This window comes from Ostrea edulis, chromosome 1 (genome assembly GCF_947568905.1).
Source record: "Ostrea edulis chromosome 1, xbOstEdul1.1, whole genome shotgun sequence".
NCBI classification, from domain to species: Eukaryota; Metazoa; Mollusca; class Bivalvia; order Ostreida; family Ostreidae; genus Ostrea; species Ostrea edulis.
In genome coordinates, this window is record NC_079164.1 from 12,359,894 (window position 1) to 12,379,888 (window position 19,995).

Sequence of the window (19,995 nt, forward strand, 5' to 3'; positions counted from 1 at the left end):
GTGATTCAATTTTACCGATAAACGAATTGAAAGTATTAGTTACGGGTATGTAAATAATTTTAAACTAGATAAAAATATGTAAATACTTGTACTTTATACATGATTTTAAAATACATAAACAATACGTCTAGATATTTGTGAACAATAATCATTTGTGTGGTAGTCCATGATAATCGTCGGAGTTGTTTAAAAAATACTACATTACGCCGCCCAGAAAAATACCAATCTTCTTCGGACGCGCCTATAAGTCGGACATAGAGTTTTGGACAAAAAATTGACTCCCAAAAAACCGACTTATAGGCGAGTATATACGGTAATTAAAAAACGTTAATGTTTTTCTAGTCTAACATTTCTACTGGTTGTTTTTGCAAAACATTGTCACCGCGACTGTATGTACGTTTGTGTATTGTCATTTATTGAATTTGTATTTGAATAAATGACTATATTCTTATTCCTTCAAGGTGGTTATGGATATGAATTCATAGGACTGACAAACAAACATGCATATACATGTATTTACTTATGTTATTTTCACACTGCTAATATCCTTTTGAAATCAAGAATATTTACTTTAATTTCATCAGATTTAGTTTGCAATCAAAGAGGGCTAGACAAAACAAACGATGGGAGAACAAGGCGAGGAAAATGCCTCGAAATGCATACATTATATTGTAATTTGTTCTATCATATATCTATTTCTTGTGATAAACTGATATTGGACATTCTTATTGTTTGAAAATATGCATACATAAAAAAAATGGCGATACCAAAAAATTATGAATAGTTAGAGGTATCGAACCCATTGTCCAAAATGTTCCTCTTACAAATCATCTTTGTTTCCAGAGTTTAGGTCACCACATTGCTTACAGCACTTACAAATCATCTTTGTTTCCAGAGTTTAGGTCACCACATTGCTTACAGCACTTATGAATCATCTTTGTTTCCAGAGTTTAGGTCACTACATTGCTTACAGCACTTACAAATCATCTTTGTTTCCAGAGTTTAGGTCACCACATTGCTTACAGCACTTATGAATCATCTTTGTTTCCAGAGTTTAGGTCACTACATTGCTTACAGCACTTACAAATCATCTTTGTTTCCAGAGTTTAGGTCACTACATTGCTTACAGCACTTATGAATCATCTTTGTTTCCAGAGTTTAGGTCACCACATTGCTTACAGCACTTATGGGTATTTAAAGTAATGTAAGGGACTTGGAATATTTTTTATAAAACGCTATTATTTTGTACATGTATGATTTTTATATCTTTCATCTATAGTGCTCCATCTTTTTGAAGACTAAAAAAATGTACGTTTTTAGTTTTTCTGTAAGTGATTACATAAGAAAGAAAGTTGATCCACACCTTATCATTTTATATAACTCGACTATAAATTGGTCAAATTTGACAGTTTAGACTTTGTTCACATGTTCACATTATAATTTTAAATAATTCAATTTCTCGGGTGTTTCATTTATAGGTATGGTAAATATACATGCTTTAAAACTAATTGACTCTTTTTTAGGGTGATTTTATATTTCCTGTCCACCACTCGCGGGGCTTTTTCTCCCCTTCTTCACCCATCTTTTCTCATCATCCAGTGTTTGTAAGAATTATGCCTCTTTGTATTTTGCAAGATCTCAACAAATATATAATATGGAAACAAATAAGTTGTTCATCAATCGTAATATAACCTGTGATGAATAAGAATACGATATCATAGTCATATTTTCTGATGGGTTAAAGTCTATATCTAAGCATTAAAGTTCTCTATAACTCCGTTAAAGTATTTTTAACTTAGATTTATTTGAAAAGAAAGTATATTGAAAAAGCTACACTTTTCCCCACAGGAAAATTGTTTCAACTATCTGACTATTGCATAAAAGTAAAATTTAAAAAAAACAAACAAACAATAACCTTATACCCCTGTCATGAAATACTTATATCATTTGGATTGACAAGCACATTGGATTTTGATCATAATATTCATAGTCAGGATAAACACAACAAAGAAATCAAGACATTGCAATATAATTTATCAATCAAATAATCAACTAGCAAGTTTTTAAAAATAACATTAAAAAAAAACAACAACCAAGAAATGATATGAAGCAGAATTACTACCTCAAGACTGGATTTCCTATAAATAAATTCTGACGCTAATAGTAATTTAATCTAAAGTTCATCCTTCAGAGAGTCCCCAATTGGCTTGTAAAATCTCCCGGCAAACAGTATGACGTCATTTACGGAGTCCCGGATAAAGAAGAGGAACGGATGATCCGCCCGAAACTCCGGCGTGATTTGGATAGATCGCTTCATCATAACAACTCCAGTAGCAGCAGCGGCTTCCGTTCCTTCTTCGTTCACCTCAACAAATGCTTTGTGAAAAACCTCGCTAATATATACATCTTTACCTTTATCCATGCCTGAAAAATCAGCTTTGGTTTCATCAAATGCCGACGGAATGCCCAATGCCGATAAATGGGACTTCATCTGATACGTCGACTCCATTTTGAATTTCGGGAGAAACACTTCTACTTTCTTTTCTCTCAAGCTGCTGACCATGTTTTTCAGAAGGGACTCCGTTAAATTCTTTTCCAGATTTTCTAAACCATCCACAACAGTGGGGAGAAGAATTAACATACTGAGGGTTTGTCCTTGGTATGGTAGTTCAAGGGCGTTTAGCATCTGGTCAGGGAAGTGGCAGAATCTGAAAGATGCTTTCTGATACATCATGTTAGTCATAAATTTCTCTTTGGCATTCCGGAATTCCATCACCTGTGTATGTTTGGAATTAAACTGGCTGTTCCAGTTTCCTTTAAAGTAAATGGCATTTACTAGAACCATGAATGTAAGGCTGTTCAGTGCGCCTGCTGGAATAAGATTCTGGATTTTATTCTCGGTTTGCTGACTAACCCATGAATTTATTTTCTTGCTCGCCGCTTCAGACTGAGAGAAATCCACAGCCTCAACAGTTGCTTTGAAATTTTTGGAACAGTCTTGCAGGAATGACTCTTCAGGTTTGAACCTCATACTTTGATAAATTTTATTCGCTGTTTTAAGTGTGCAGTCACCAGTTTCCTTGGACAAAAATTCCAGATACGAACCAAAAGCTGAATGCACATCTATGCCCATCTTTTCAAAATGAAGAGCTCGATTCATTTCTTCGAGTGTTTCTGATTTCGCTCCTAAATGAACCATTGCCAAAGCGGTGGAGATACTGAAGGGTGAATAAAAGATGTTGGATTCGGATGGTAACTGCTTCAAGAGACTCAACATGAAAGCCTTGTTGGCTTTTGTAAAGGCTGCAGCCACGTCTCTGTTCTCAAACGGATGACTAGTAGCCATCGTTTTAGTTAACACACTGCTGGCAATAAAAATCACACAAAGTTCTAAAATGGGTTGCTTCCTGCAAAATCTGAGCATGAACGTGTATTTGATTTCCGATGTAAAGTCTGGACCACCTGGAATGATAATGTATCATAGATATAAAGTAGAAGACAATTCTCTTTTTATCTTTATGTGTAAGTTCCAGCAGATCTTTTAACAGTTCTGTATGGAACGTTTGGCTTGTCCAAGAATATTCTCAAAACAATCATAATGACATACACTGTACATGTATAATTTTCTGATTCCCCCAACTGCTTTTTCTAGACAACTTTATGGAAATAGGTTCATTTACTTGACAAAAGAAGCGTTTTTATTCAGCGTGCATACTTAAATATCGTATGATTTACAATGACACAATAGAAGATACGGCATATAATATTCATGAGATCCGATTAGACAATAAAATTTGCAACAACGTTAGAAAAGAAATAATGGAACCATGGTTACTATCATTAGTTGTAAAAATTAAACAATTAAATGGTTTGGTTTGTTAAACGGGGTATGAAGGTCGAAAACATTACTATATACAAGAGTACCGCAAACGGTACATCATACGCCCGTCGGACAGTGAAATTCAACCTGGAAGGATATCATGCACTCTGAACTGATATCACACACATTCTCAGTAGAAAAGCCTTAAAGTAGGTCATGATGCACCAATCCATCTGACATGTTAACTGATTATATATTTCTCCAAGAGGGAGGTTGTGACAAAATGTCTGTGTAATATCTGTATCTATGATGAGAAAGAGTCCATGAAACTACTTTTAGCCCTAAAATTGGTCATATTGCACCAATTAAGTTGAAATATGAACTGCATTCATTTCTCTGAGAGGGGGGTTGTGACAAAATTTCAAGGCAATACCTTTGTCCATAACCACAAAAAATATGGAAAACTATTTGAAATACTTCTACCCCTAAAGTAGTTCATGGTGACCAATCCAGCTGAAATGCTAACAGAAATTGTATTCCTCCGAGAGGAAGCTTGTGTCTAAATTTCTGGGCAATATCTGTATCCATAATGTAAAAAGTCCGGAAAACTGTTTGACCTACTATTAGCCCGAAAGTATTTCACGGTACACTAATCCTGCTGAAATGCATACTCACTCTTACTCTTCTTGAGGGTAGAAATTGTGATCAAATTTCAACCCTGATCATGCATCCGTTACGGACACACACAGACAGACGGACAGACCAATCCAGCTGAATGCAAACTGAACTTGTATTCCTCTGAGAGGAAGCTTGTGACTAAATTTCAGGATAATATCTGTAATCGTAATGAAGAAAGTCCGGAAAACTGTTTGACCTATTTTTAGCTCAAAAGTAGGTCAAGGACAGATCATTCCAGCTGAAATATAAACTGATCTTGTATTCCTCCAAGAGAAAGCCTGTGACTAAATTTCAGGGCAATATCTGTATCCACAATGAAAAAAGTTCGGAAAACTGTTAGACCTACTTATAGCCCTAAAGTCGGTAAAGGTGCACCAATCCAGCTGAAATGCAACCTCACTCTTACGCTTCTGAAGGGGGAAATTGTGACCAAAATTCAAAGACGTACATGCATCCGTTATGGAAAAAAGTCCGGAAAACATGACCTCGAAAGGACAGCCAGCCAGCCAGACAGCGCCTTAACATAATAACATAGACGGGGTGTCTAATAATGGGCGTATAAAAATGCAAAGTTATGTATTTTTTTTGCAATGTTTGCGACTTTCACACCAAAGAAAGTATTTCATTATTTCTATATCTTTCTTTAATTTTTAAAAAATCAAAATACCTTAAATATATTAAAGTCCGTAATATTTATAGGTTATAGACTTTGTATGGGAAAATATGACGACCGAGTTTTTTGGCACGTAGACGGACCGAGCTTGCGAGGTCCGTCCGCGACAAAAAACGAGGTCGTCATATTTTCCCATACAAAGTCTATAACCTATTTATTATATACTTTCAATTTCATTTAGAAACTAACAATAATTTATTTTTTACAATTTCTTTATTGGTTTAACTGAATAAAAGATGAAAAACACGAAAAATTTGAAAATTAACGACGTAGTAATTTGCTTGTGTATTGATTGTGACGTAATGTTTGCGGGCCGGAATGTTTCCGGGCATATATCGTGTAATATATGCCCGCAAACTTTTAAAGAAAAAAGAAGAGATGAAATTGAAAGTATATAATAAATAGATATTATTGACCTGTAAGTTATTCAAATATTTCTTGACCTTGGCTTACATTGTATTATCTACATGTATATTTAGTAATGATTTCCATTATAACATACGGTAAAGGGATATATTCCAAGAAGAGCAAAATATAAAGTCATAAAATAAACCATCGTATTGTATATAGCTAAACTTTATTTATCATTCTAAATTGAAATTAAAATCTAAACCAGAAGGCATATTTTCCAACAATGCCGCGAAATAATAGGTCGCGGAGTTCGTGGAATGTACAGTACATGTATATAAATTCACACGCGGACAGACTGCACTGAAAAATCGGATCTAACTTAATTGGAATAAAATATGTCTTCATCTTTGCAAATGACAAGCAATGAATTTCGGTACAAATTAAGCAGAATACACACAGTGAATGTAAATATTCAAATATAACACAAATGTCCCACCATACAAAAATAGTGATTTGTATTTTCGTCGTGTATCTAAGGTTCGATTAACCAGGGGAAAACCTGTGCCAAAAACGTAAGGTTGATAACCCTATCGTCACCCTTCAGAACACACTTTCCGTTATGTTTACTTACCGTCAATGAAGAAACTAATCAAAATTTTCAGGAGCACAAAAATACTTCCTACTAACGTGTAAGTAAAGGTACGACGGAGTAAGTGGGTCATTTCTAATTGTAGAAATCAAAGTGGGCAGTCCTATCAGTGCGCGCCTGGTAGACTTGCTCAAGTCTAATAATCATTGCTCCCTGTAATACTTTTTAATAATGCCAAACAGAAAAATTTGAACGAAATGATAAAGCAATAGAATTAAACAACATAAAGACTTGAGAAAGTCTAGGCGCCTGGTAATAATCGCCGTAACTGTCATGTTCACAAATGGAGTTCGTAAACTTTGTAAATGATACCCAATATATATGTACAGATTCGTAATAAGCATCTACAAAAATTAGAATGTGTCGTGAACGATTAATTCAGTAACTGTATATGAAGTATCCCGTTTTGGTTTTCTTTCTGTCATAAGGGAAGTAGCCTGCCATTGGCACCCATCTCAAACATCTAAAAACCTAACAACGATGACAAAATTTCCGGTTCTATAATTTGTATTTTCACACGTTTAAAATGTTTCCCTCTGACCATATCGTGCAGTACAATAACTGTAATATGGAATAAGAATACAGACGTATATTTTGAGTACTGTTTAAGTAGATATACCATTTTGCATTAATTTTGTAGACATTTCTTTTTATATTCATTGATTGTGGTATTCAGCTGTTGAAATACTAATAACTGACAATTCCATTTACTGTTGTAATTATTTACGATTATTTTGATTCAATGTTTTAGTCTTTTCCATGTATATCTACTTCACCTGTTGAAAATTATGTTTGTCATCCATTTTGGCAGTCCCTTCGAACATATTTTGTGGTGGCGTACATCAACCCCTCGAACTGATGTTACAAATGCCTGATCCTGGGTTGTGTAGACAGTATGAAGACATATAACGAGGGAGGAATGTAGCGGTCAGCCAGGTTCTATCTCTGGTGGTCAGGTAGCTCAGTGTGTAGAATACCTGACTAGAAATTTAAGGGGTCCAGATTTGAATCCCGGTCTGTTGCATTTTCTTCATCCTGTTGCAGGTATTTCCAAATTTTTGATGGGATTTGCCAACGGGTGATAAGTATAAAAACTTATTTAAGTTCGCGTATCCAGTGATTATATTACATGTACATGTATACGGATTGTTTTATATCTCATTCAAAATTAAAGGATGTGTTTACTGATAGTGAACAAAAGTTGATGAAGAAAATACAATGACTTTGGTAATTACAATTCATTGTTTTGTTTACTCAGCAAAATAATGTTTACTGATGTATATTACTGTGCTAAACTATGCATGAGCAGGGGGCGAATCTCGACAAAATTCAAAAAGGTGTGTGTGGCCAAAATGTGCACCTTTTTCGTCCAAAACAAATCTTGATTGAAGACCCAAATGGCAAAAAAAAAAAAAAAAAAAAAGTTTAAAAAAATATTCAACCAGAGAGGGGATATAGCCACCGTACTCCCTTTAGATCCGCCACTGCTGAGAGAATCTAATCTATATGTCGTAGCCGAGAAATCCCTAGTAGAAATAATAAAAAGAAAAAAGTGTAAAATCACTAAGAGGTCAAAACATCAATAATCCTAGAGATCAATGTATGCTCTCTCTGTCCACCAAAATCAAGAGTCGGTTTTTGTTTAAAATTAAACGTATTTTGAGCAACAATTCTCAATTTTATAAAAATAACCTCGATATGGAATTACGACATTATTAAGGTAATGACAAATGCCTATTGTGAAGTGTTGTTTTTTTTTTTTCTCTCAAGAAAATATCGAACACAAACTTGAACAAACTTTATGTTCATGACGTAAATATACCTTTAAAGGACATGTCCCACGTTCGTGAATTATTTAGAAACTGAAGTAACTTTTATCACAATACATATAAAAAATGATCTCTCAGTTTTTAAAGCAAAATTTCAGATTCAATTTAACATTTCAATCGACTCAAATCGACTTCCTGATTTCGAAATCTCTGCTAATGAGATAGCGGGTCACGTGATACCGTGATGTCATATGACAATCGCATCTCTCACCGATCAGCTTATTGTGAAGAAATCTGTAATTATTTAACTTCGTTTGATACCAGTGTGGTACGGGTAGATAATTTTTTTTTTTTTTTTTTTTTTTTTTTTTACATCAATGACGAATTTGTTTTATTAGATATCATTCCTTTACATTAAAACTGTTCAACAAGAAAACGACGAATGGAATTTATTGATATAGCCTACTGCATACCGTGCATGCATACTGACATGCATGTACACGCATCTACATTACGTTAACATTTTGTTTATTTGCATTATTTATAATTTACAGTCAATTACTCATGTTCTTCATTTATATATTTTTAAAAAATTATGCCTTGATGTGAATATTTTACTTATAATCCACGCGTCTATCGAACGAAGTAAACATGGCGAAATCAAAATAAAAAAAAAAAACAATTGCTAAAAATAATATGTGAATTAGGTAGGGCTTTTTACATGTCTTATCAAATATATGATATATATATATATATATTTAGATCATGAACGTAGCCCAGGGGTCTTTTTAAAAACAATTGAATTACGAGAAAATAGCAGTTGTGGACAGGGCAATGCCCCGGTATACCTGAGTTTTGGGATACCGCATGGATTATAAATTACACAATCAGAAATCAAACAATAGCAAAAAAAAAAAAAAAAAAATTAAGTTATTGAGTAAAAAAGAAAAGAAAAAAAAAGATATTTCTATTTATAATTTATCACGGCTTTATATTTATAAAGGGAGAGAGAGAGTTGTTAAGATATTTCTATTTATAAAGGACTTGTCCCGTAATTTTAAAACTTGCATAATTTTATGAAAAATATTCTTTATACTATAGTTGAAAAGGATACTAAATACAATAAAAATTGTTGTGAGCATATTTACAGAGTTTGTCTATTGCTGAGCTGCAGGTTTTCTGGAAAAATTACATTCACTAAATATGAGTATTTTAAGTATATGTTTGAAAGTGAAAAACTACGTCATATTTAATGCCACATGTACTTCAAAGGACTGTATTGTGTTATCTAGTCAAATCATTATGAAACTGTATTGGGAATTATCTATTTTAAGATACAGAGGAAGTTTTTTTTTAAAGCCCTCCCCCCAACTGTTTTAAGTTTTATGGCCTGCTCTCAATCTTAGATTATTTATAGAATTTATGACAATGACCCCTATTCGTTATCGTCACCATTTGCATGGAGACCATAGAAGGCTGGTACCATACATATTCCTTCACTTTCATATATTTCAATTTGTTTTTATAACTTCTCAAATTTTAACTTCATTAAATATGACACCGTTGTAATCCTTTTTACAAATGGAAGTCGAGTTTGTTTTATCTCAACCGAAATTAAACTCAAGAGGGTCTCTTATCCCCTTCGCTGAATAAACTTTATGGTAGTTATTTGAGATCAGTCCTCCATGCGATACAAGAACGGGGGGACACAGTGCAGCCCTTGGTAAATCATTTTATTGATTGTTGTGTAATATAAGAACGAAGTCAGGGCGACGAAAAGAAAGGCAAGATAAATGTGGAGATCAAAGATAAATATACCTGTAATCGACTTTGATCGGCTAAATTTATCACATATTCCACGAGATACGTTCTACAGCTGACTGCTAAATGAAAACTGACAAAGTCCCCAAATCTCGCAATGTTTTGTATACTTATCAAGCTATGAGAAATTTATTGACTTAATTGTTAATAAAACTATCCTATCTTTTGTACATTTCTAAATACTCAGTTAGTGATTATAAATCATTGCAAACCTTGAATGACCATATACATTCTTGTCATTTAAAAAACTCAGAACAAACAAAACAAAAACAACAACAAAAGAGGGGGGGGGACACATCAACACAATCATTCAAAATTTTTATTTGTTTGTTAGTATGTTTTTCACATCCTCTATGAGAATTTGACATCCATATAGAGATTAATTAAGCTTTAGATGAAAGGTGAGGATAATGAACAGTGATCAATCTCATAACTTCTTTAAGCAATACAAAATAGAGAGTTGGGCAAACACGGGCCCATGGATATGCATGTACCAGAGGTGGGATCAGGTGCCTATGAGGAGCAAACATCCCCTATCAACCGGTCACACCCACCGTGACCCCTATGTTTTGATAGTTAAACAGAGTTATCCGTAGTCAAAAATCAGTGTCAAGAACGTCCTAACAATTAATATGAAACACGTCAGAGAGCATTTGACTCAATGACATGTTGTACTGGCAAACTAGATTGTTATAACGACCATAGAATTTGCGAAATGCTGCAAGACGTCGACTTTAAACGAGATTGTTGAAACCCCTGCACCATCAACTTGTATGTCAGTAGCCTGCCTCGATTTAAAACCTGACCATACGCAGAACAAGTTCTTGCGTATCGAGTCAGTTGGGAGATACAAACACCATATGCAGGTGATAATGGAATATTGCTACATAAGTAGGAGAAGTTGACAACGGAAAAGTTGAAATCATTCCGTTTGTTATAAAGTTGATTTGTTAATCTATTTTCAATAAAATATCAAAGTTTGAAACAGAAGTGGACGACTCTGTGGTGTCTTGTTTCGAGTTGAAAGGGATATATTGAATCGACATATGAATGAAAATGGTTATTTTTTTTTACTGGAAATACGTCGTCGATAAATCTAAATGTCGAATTGAAGGCCAAAGCAAGGTGAAGTGCGACAAATTTCGACCCATGCATGGCGCTCAGAGTGAATGATAGTTTTTTATTGTGCCAACGCTTATTGTGACGTGGTCAAATAAAAAAGACTCACCATTCTCACTTCTAATGCCGGGTGTTTGGCGAAGGAACAGTCACTGCCTGTCTTACACGTCTTGGAGTTGACATTTTGACGTAGGCGGGGATCGAGCATCGTACCCGAGGCCACCCGAACGTCCCAAACACGAAGCTATCTCATCCGGTAGTATATCTCTCTAGTGATAGTTTTAATCTTAGCCGGTAATATATCTCTCTAGTGATAGTTCTACTCTCAACTGGTGGTATATCTCTCTAGTGATAGTTCTAATCTCAACCGGTATAATATCTCACTAGTAATAGTTCTAATCTCAACCGCTAGTATATCTCACTAGTGATAGTTCTAATCTCAACCGGTAGTATATATAACTAATGATAGTTCTATACTCAACCGGTAGTATATCTCACTAATGATAGTTCTAATCTCAGCCGGTAGTATATCTCTCTAGTGATAGTTGTAATCTCAACCGGTAATATATCTCTCTAGTGATAATTGTAATATCAACTGGTGGTATACCTCTCTAGTGTTAGTTCTAATCTCAACCGGCAGTATGTCTTACTAGTGATAGTTCTAATCTCAACCGGTAGTATATCTCACTAGTGATAGTTCTAATCTCAACCGGTAGTATATCTCACTAGTGATAATTCTAATCTCAACCGGTATAATATCTCAATAGTAATAGTTCTAATTTCAACCGGTAGTATATCTCACTAGTGATAGTTCTAATCTCAACCGGAAGTATATCTCACTAATGATAGTTCTAATCTCAACCGGTAGTATATATCACTAGCGACAGTTCTAATCTCATCCGACAGTATATCTCACTAGTGATCGTTCTAATCTCAACCGGTAATATATCTCACTAGTGATAGTTCTAATCTCAACCAGTAGTATATCTCACTAATGACAGTTCTAATCTCAACCGGTAGTATATCTCACTAGTGATAATTCTAATCTCAACCGGTAGTATATCTCACTAGTGATAATTCTAATCTCAACCGGTAGTATATCTCACTAGTGATAATTCTAATCTCAACCGGTAGTATACATCACTGGTGATAATTAGAACAATAGGTGAAATAGAACACTCCTTCTGGTACCACACTGTACGTCTCAGCCAACACGAGATTAGTAAAACATAAAGGAATCCCCTCATTTATCAATTTGTTAACATGGTGGTATGTTTAGTACAAGAGAAGTTTTCGTCTTTTATTAACACATTTGTATACGAGTCCTTAATTAAGCAGGTAAAGACATTGTTCCATTAAAAGCATTTCACTGGCGCACGTCTGTAGAACAAACCTAGTTTTAATTTCTCCTTCACTTAGTCTAGTAATCAGTGACTACAAGAATTTTATAAGGACGCATCACTTGGACATGAATAAATCACATTGGTTTTCCACTTTTCTTCAACAATATTTGTTGTGGGAGTCACATGACATAAAATATTCGTAAACTTTAATTTAGAGAATCAATATAATTAATTTCATTGTAGACTAGGAAGTCAATCCACTTCTATCAAATTCAGAAAGTACTAGCGCTAGGAATATAGACACCAACAGTACTCGTCTAGATTGAATGGACATATTTTATTGACATTAAAAATCAAAAAAATTAGGCCCAAGTTCAACAACTTCCGCCAAGATAACAATTTGTGATATTGCATGCCGTACAATATATCAAACAATAATTGATAATCGGAAATTGAAATTAAAAGTTTGCCTTATATACAAGGAATTTGTAGAATACATCAAAGTAAAAACAGCAATAATTGAAGATTTTCTAGAAAAACATTCACATTTATTAAGAAAAGATTGAATAGTTTTAAACAGTTCTACGTTTTATTCATCAGATAGGAAATCATTCCTCGTCTTCATTATCAGACGTCATCGTTACCGGTACATAACCCATAGTTAAAAAAAAAAACTGGAAAAAAAAAACCTGCATCTTTGAGCGTCAAAACAAATAGTAAATCTAAATAAAAGAAACGTTTGCGTACATCAAACATTTCTGAATAATTCTAAAAAAAATAAGACAGGCATTATGTTGATGAAAGATTTAATGTAAATGAAAACAAAATGTAACAAAAGTGCAGGTATAAGTTCCATATACAGCACTATAATTTTTAAACAGATAACGAGTATGTGATTTTACAGGTTTAAAATCAGTAAACATTGCAATAAATATATGTGTGTTTATATATACATACTTTTGAAAGAAAAATTATTCCCTGTCACATGAAAGGGATTTTGAAAGACAAGATCTGAGAAAAAGTGCTTTAAATCCCCAGTTGAAAGCATCGATATATTTATGCAAATAAAATCCTCCTTTGCAATCTAGTTCAATGAATTAAGATGATGGCTTAAAAGAAATAGGAAATTTACTATCCGTACATGCGCTTTAAAATGCAATATAATAACATTAATGTATCTTTGAATCTGCATTATGTTATAAGGATTTGTCGTGGCATATAAAAAGTCTGCATGGTCTAATAAGCTAGCTTTTAGCGAGATGGGTTCTAGTATTGAATTTTTCTTTCATTATTCGAAATGTTGAGAGCTGAAGGAAAAGCGAAAGACGTTCAAAATATGGTTAATCTTAATGCTACGTGTAAGAATCAATGCATATTTTTTTTTATATCAAAGGTCTTTTAAATTGATAAATACCGAGATTACCAACGAATTAAGAAATTCATAAAGTAAAAGTCATAATATAATAACGATTGAAAAGAATGGGCCTTTACACAGCTATTTGTTTAATCCCACACGGGTGAAATCACGAGGGGAAGAATGTTCTTGACCTTTCCCTCGGACTCTGCACCCCGGGTGAATTTATGTTCAGGTCAATAAGAGTTGGTGTCACACTGTGGGCAGTGTCAAGTGAGACCGAACTTCGCCTTCGCCAAGCTGAAAATGGGGTAGGTGGTGGGGGCATTCGAGAGCGGAACAGATGAGGAGTGGAGGGCTTCCTACGCAAAAAGGAAGACTGAGGTTGTGAAACCTCGTTCATAATGCTTTCAGACCGTCGCCTTGTTTTATCCACTTCCGGTTTCGAGTTTGTCAAAACAATGTTATCGTTGTTGTCTTTGTAACCGTTGTGAGTGGAAGGAGTAACCATTGTTAAATGTCCTTTGGGTGAAGTGATAAACATCTGTGTTTTCTCGCACGCCTCAATACGTTGAACAAGGCGGAAGCATTTGTGTGCGATTTCTGAGGCTTTGAAAGCATCAGCTTGCTTTTTGACAGCCATGACGTCTTGTTTGATAGACAATACATCTTTCGAAATAATGGAGGGTACTTGTGATGATAAATCACTGAGCGTTGACTCCATGTTTTCTCTACGAACTTGAAGACTGTCGTATGTCTCGTTTAGCAACTTTTCGATAGAGGTCGTGCCATGAACTATTACTTTGTCTTTGAGCTGGGAAACGTTTGAGATATCTTGTGCAATTTTGGCAAGATCATGACTAAGAATTCTGGCTTGATTTCGATACATTTGTACCTTTTCTTCCAGAAGTTGCACTCTGCCCTCTAAGTGATTGTGATGGATCTTTAGCAACTCAACACGTAATGCTAAGGAGTCCGTTCGACCATTTTCAGGCTTATGTTCTTTCTCCGACTCAATAGATTCTTTCAAGTTTTTCAACTCTCTTTCCAGATCACTCACGTTTTGCTTTTCTTCACCCAAGTTGTACTTTGCAACCGCTAAATTGTCGGATTTGACAGCGAGTTCTTTCGCCAGTCGCTTTATCTCTGTGCGACAGCTTTCAAAATCTTCCTTGAACTTTGCCAATAACGCAGTCTTTTCAGAGAACTCCTTTGCCAATTTTTCATTTTCATTATGAAGCCTTAGAATTTCTCTATCTCTGTTATCCACATTCATTTTACAACGGACCAGATCCTGCTGCCATTTTTCATTCTCGATAATCAATTTCTCAGCAGCTTCTACCTTTTCTGCGATTCTTTCCAATTTAGATATCTTAATCCGTGCATCTTTAATTTCCTTTTCAAATGAATTACGTTCGCGGGTAACGAGTTCGATTTCGTGAGTCAGAGACAGAACTTCCGTTCTCAGTCTCTCTATGTCTGAATGGAGGACTGTCTGCTCTCGTTCTAACCTCTCCTCCCGCCGTTTATGGACCGTTGCTAAATTTGTATCCGTGGACTTGTACTGCTGCATTAACTCGTTCTTCAGCTCCATCTCCTTTTGCATTCTTGTAATCGTCTCTTCCATTTCCAAAGTCTTCATGTCGAAATTTGTCTTTAGTGTCTTCATGTTAAACAACAGATCATTCTGTTCCACAGCCAACCTGTTGTCAAGGTAACCTCTTAAAGCCCTCATTTCATCTTTTGTTAGCTTTGATGCCAGTCTCTTGTGTTCTCGAAAAAGGGCTGAAAATAATAAAACACAAGTTATAGTTTGGTTTGGGAAAAAATATTGTGAAATGAAGGGTCTAGCCACAAATTATTCCTATCACTAAGTGAACAATTTCAAAATATTGTAAAAGAAATAGGAAAGGTGTTCTATCATTTAAGCTAATCGGTGTCAATCATCATTTTTCCAAAAGAGGACATCATTCCACAATGCATGTATGAAAATCTACGGTACTGAGATCTTTAAATGATACAATAGGGGTGTTTAGCATATCAATATTGCTTAAACTGATTGCAATAACATATATTATATCATGAAGTGTTAAATGACATTTATGATGTGGAAATTTAGGATTTGAATAAAGCTACCAGGAAGAAACTATCTGCATATTTTAATAGATTTTACGACTTGGTTCTCCACCAGGGAGACCATAACAGCTGTCGTTTCAAGCACGCCAGTGCAGAATGAAAAAAAAGTGGTGGCAGTATAGAATAGACCTGTCCTAGCTTATAGGTATACTCTCATTCTGACTGAATGCAATGAATAGTCAAAGACCGTATACATACATCTATAGTTATTTTATTGACATAGCTTTTCAAAATGCCTATCATATTCTGGAGACCAAAGTATTTCATTGAATCTTTAGTTGCATTGATGATTTAATTATTAAAGGTATGAATTGATATTTTCAATGTTCCTTAACCTGATTATAAAAATGTTGTCGTGTAATGCATGGTGTTAATATAAAGCCTATAAGTTATTGATTATTTTCAAATCTCAAAACTGAAAGGATTTATATACGTACGCTAACAGACAGTGGCATCACGAAACGCAAGCAATCCAAAAATATAGACATACAACGAGACATCAATATAAAAAATAAATAAGTAATCCGAAAATATAGACATACAACAAGACATCAATATAAAAAATAAATAAGTAATCCAAAAATATAGACATACAACAAGACATCAATATAAAAAAAAAATAAGTAATCCAAAAATATAGACATACAACGAGACATCAATATAAAAAAAAAATACATTTGTTCAAAAAGTTGGGATTCTGGTTCGAAAACGTTTGAATATATATATTTATACATTATATACAGAGAGAGAGAGAGAGAGAGAGAGAGAGAGAGAGAGAGAGAGAGAGAGAGAGAGAGAGGGGGGGGGAGAGAATGGGTCCCCGGGCCATAAACTTAGACGAGTTCATTTTTGATCCGAGTCTAAATTTTATGAAAGGTACATATTTATAACGTAAAAAAGCGATCTCATTCTCACTTTTATTGAGGGAACATATAGTGAAAAAAAAACCCCAATCTCAATCTCAACTTTTATAGAAGAAACGTTTTGTGAAAACAGTGATCTCAGTCTCACTGTTATAGAGTGTTCCATATATATATATATATATATATATATATATATATATTCCATATAGTGGAAAAAAGCGATCTCAGTCACACTTTTATAGAGGGTACATATTATGAACAAAAAAAAAACCCCGATCTCAATCTCACTTTTACAGAGGGTACATATTGTGAAAAAAGCGATCTCAGTCTCACTTTTATAGAGGGTACATATAGTTAAAAAGCGATATCAGTCTCACTTTTATAGAGGGAACATATATTGGAAAAAATTCACTTTTATAGAGGAAACTTATAGGTCTAGTAACAAAGAGTGCTCTCTCTCTCTCTCTCTCATTAAAGAAATCCAGGCCCCTAGAGACAGCTGATTCTACATCTAACTCTGCTTAGAAAGACAAATCTATTGATTTTGCTTTGTTTCACGAGAAACAATTTGTAACATATGTTTCCATAGAAACTGTGTATAAAGAACTCGGCCTAGCTATTCAAACTAATAGCAGTTAATTTTGATAATACAAAAAAGAATCCGCTTGAGACGCATTTGAACGTCCTTGTAAAACCTATTCTCTCAAAATAGACTCCTAGCATTTATACAGTGTAACATATATGTATATAGATGAAACATATATTTGATTTGATGAACCTTGGTCTTCTAATTATAGAGATGCAGTCCGTAGCTAACATAATTATTGGTATCTATGGGGGCAAATTCACTTATCGTGATTAATACTGATTTGATGTTATACATTTTTCATCAAACGTCACGGTAATGATAACTCACTGGGGACCAGGTGACAATGTTAGAACGTGTGGATTTGCAGTGAATAGTCTCGTTGGAGGAGCCTGCGTGCTCCTGCCCAGAGGCCCTGCAAACTCTGGACGGGGAACATCAATCAGAAAACACTAGACGAAATTAATAATGTCATCGTTTACAACAAAGAACCAGTAGACATTCATTTACAGTCATCAGCCTCCATTTTAATGGTAGAAAATTGTAATAAATGAAACAGATAATTGAATGTGTTTCGGTCATCAATAATTAATGACTTGTTAATGGCCTTATGACTTGGTGTATACCGTCGTAAATATCCCCGCAAGCACATTAAAAAAAATAACAAAATGAAATACAAAAATCATAGCTCAGTGAAAAATTGTTTTAAAAAATATTCATAATAAATTTAAATTTTAAAATTAATTTAAGTTACCTTCAATTCCAGGTAGGCCGTCCATTTTGCCTTCTTTTTCGATGAAACAAGGCTGTTTTCTCCACTAGTGAATTCCCTATCTAAACTGAAATCGTAATATACCTCCGTTTATTCCGGTGTTAATTTTGGTCTTCACATTGTCCACGCAGTCAATTGTCTAACAACACCGACAATTATCGCTCTATATCGTATAACACTTGGCTAAATTGTCACTAGTATCGGGCTAGAGATTTCCCTCTGCATTTTCTTTATCACTAAATGGCCCGTATCGCTGGCAAGTTCTACTTCGCTATCAAAATTCAACTCTTTTTAAATCAAGTTCTCGTATCGTGTATCTGTTGCATAGTATTGATGGGGCAATAAATACACTCCGCGTGAATGATATACGAGATGCATGTATTATACCCTTTCTTTCCGTGGGATATAAACAAATATTTCAAACAATCGACTTATCGCCAGTCCAAAAAACAAGCCTCACTCCTTTCTATGCCTCCTTGAAGTCGATAGAATGCGGAACATCCTGTTCTATATAAGTAAATCCCAGAAAAAAAAATGAATACTCTTTTCACGACTCAATGAGTTGTAATGGCTTAGCTCGAATTAAGAAATAATATCGAAAATCCCCAGTCCGCCACGTTTTAGGATTTTATTTAGCATATTGATTTCAGTGGTACCCACAAATTTCCCATCTTTCATAAAAAAGTCATTACTCATTGCATATAAAATAATCTCAACATGGTCGGATTGCTTTTTCAACCAATCGGTACACAAAAGAATTTCCAAGCGATGGAACACACCGCACGAGTATGGGATATATTGGATGTTGAAATGTAAGAAATGAAAGAGTTGCGAATACCGAGGGATATAATGGCGTCTTATGATATTGATTGCAAGGCACGGTGGGGTGCGAGGTTGGGGGAAAACTCTGAAGACATTTGAGATTCTAAATGTTCTGAATATGTATATTAAATTTATCTGATATTTAATAAGTGGACTGCCACAATGTCCCCTTTATGTCTGTTACTTTTCCACAAGTTTCTTTTTTTCCCCCTTCACATTTACGTTCAATGATGAATAAACTTAAGGAGGCAGTCGTGTTGCCAAAAACACGTTTCTACCTGCCGTATTTGGTTGTTATTTTATGCGTGTGGTATCATAAACTTAAATTATTCTTATCTCTTTTTATATTTAATACATTGTTCACTTTTTGCAGCATTGATATAAAAGACCTTTTACCGAGTGATAAAAACTCCAAATGTGTGAATTTAAATTTCTCTGTTGCACAGATTACATCCCTCAAAAAGCACTTCGTTTTCAGATACAGACTAAGAATTATAATAGATTTAAATACCCATCGTCCATGACTTAACAGTTTGTATGAATCACAACAAATTAATTAAAAGTGACTAAAGACTCTAACAATGAATGCAACGATATGCAAGCAGAACGCTCTCCGAGATCTAGTGTCATTCAAAATAAAATCAATCCCTCTCAATGATTAAAATATGTCAGAATTGAAATTAAATATTTCTATTGTGCAGTTTAATTCAAATTGCTTGTACATTTGTATTTTTCTCCAAAGAACTTACATGGCAAACGGAAAAAAACCCCATTAATCTGTGTCTGAATATAACAAGTGCGCATGACATCAACACTGTATCGTTATAGATATCAATGAGTGACATTACATACCCATTATAATTGAATAAATTCTTCATCAAAGTAAATGTTGCTAAGCCAGGCATCGAAATGAGCTTGTTTCAAAAAGAATTCGAATGTAATCTCGCAACACATTTCAAACTTGGTCAAAGTTTGAAATTTCAAATTTCAATTTATTGCTTCATTAAATTCTAACCTATCTTTTTTGCACCCGTTTCTGAATTCCTGATAGAATCGTATATATCCTTACATCATCTTTCAATACCGCATGCTTCGGTATCCAAAACATCCGCACTTTAAAACTCACGTACGCACACACATACACACTAACTACTAGTAACTAAAATAGTGATATCTCAAAATGTTTATACCTATATACAACCCAGCGATCTATTTTACATGTACTTACATGTACATAAT

General features: G+C 34.4%; 2 protein-coding genes across 2 annotated transcripts; both read right to left on the bottom strand.

Moving 5' to 3' along the window:
• Positions 1 to 2,017: 2,017 nt before the first annotated feature.
• On the bottom strand, positions 2,018 to 6,297 carry LOC125664073 (serpin B6-like). Its single transcript, XM_048896589.2, has 2 exons — positions 6,154 to 6,297; positions 2,018 to 3,462 (listed from the first exon to the last, which is right to left on the bottom strand). Exons 1-2 carry the CDS (start codon positions 6,242 to 6,244, stop codon positions 2,174 to 2,176), a joined length of 1,380 nt encoding a protein of 459 aa, XP_048752546.2. The 5' UTR covers positions 6,245 to 6,297; the 3' UTR covers positions 2,018 to 2,173.
• A 6,246-nt stretch (positions 6,298 to 12,543) lies between these two features.
• LOC125664069 (flagellar attachment zone protein 1-like) lies at positions 12,544 to 18,831 on the bottom strand. The gene is made up of 2 exons (XM_048896584.2): positions 17,917 to 18,831; positions 12,544 to 15,362 (listed from the first exon to the last, which is right to left on the bottom strand). The coding sequence occupies exons 1-2, from the start codon at positions 17,939 to 17,941 to the stop codon at positions 13,747 to 13,749; spliced, it is 1,641 nt and encodes a 546-aa protein (XP_048752541.2). The 5' UTR covers positions 17,942 to 18,831; the 3' UTR covers positions 12,544 to 13,746.
• Between the last annotated feature and the right edge of the window lie 1,164 nt (positions 18,832 to 19,995).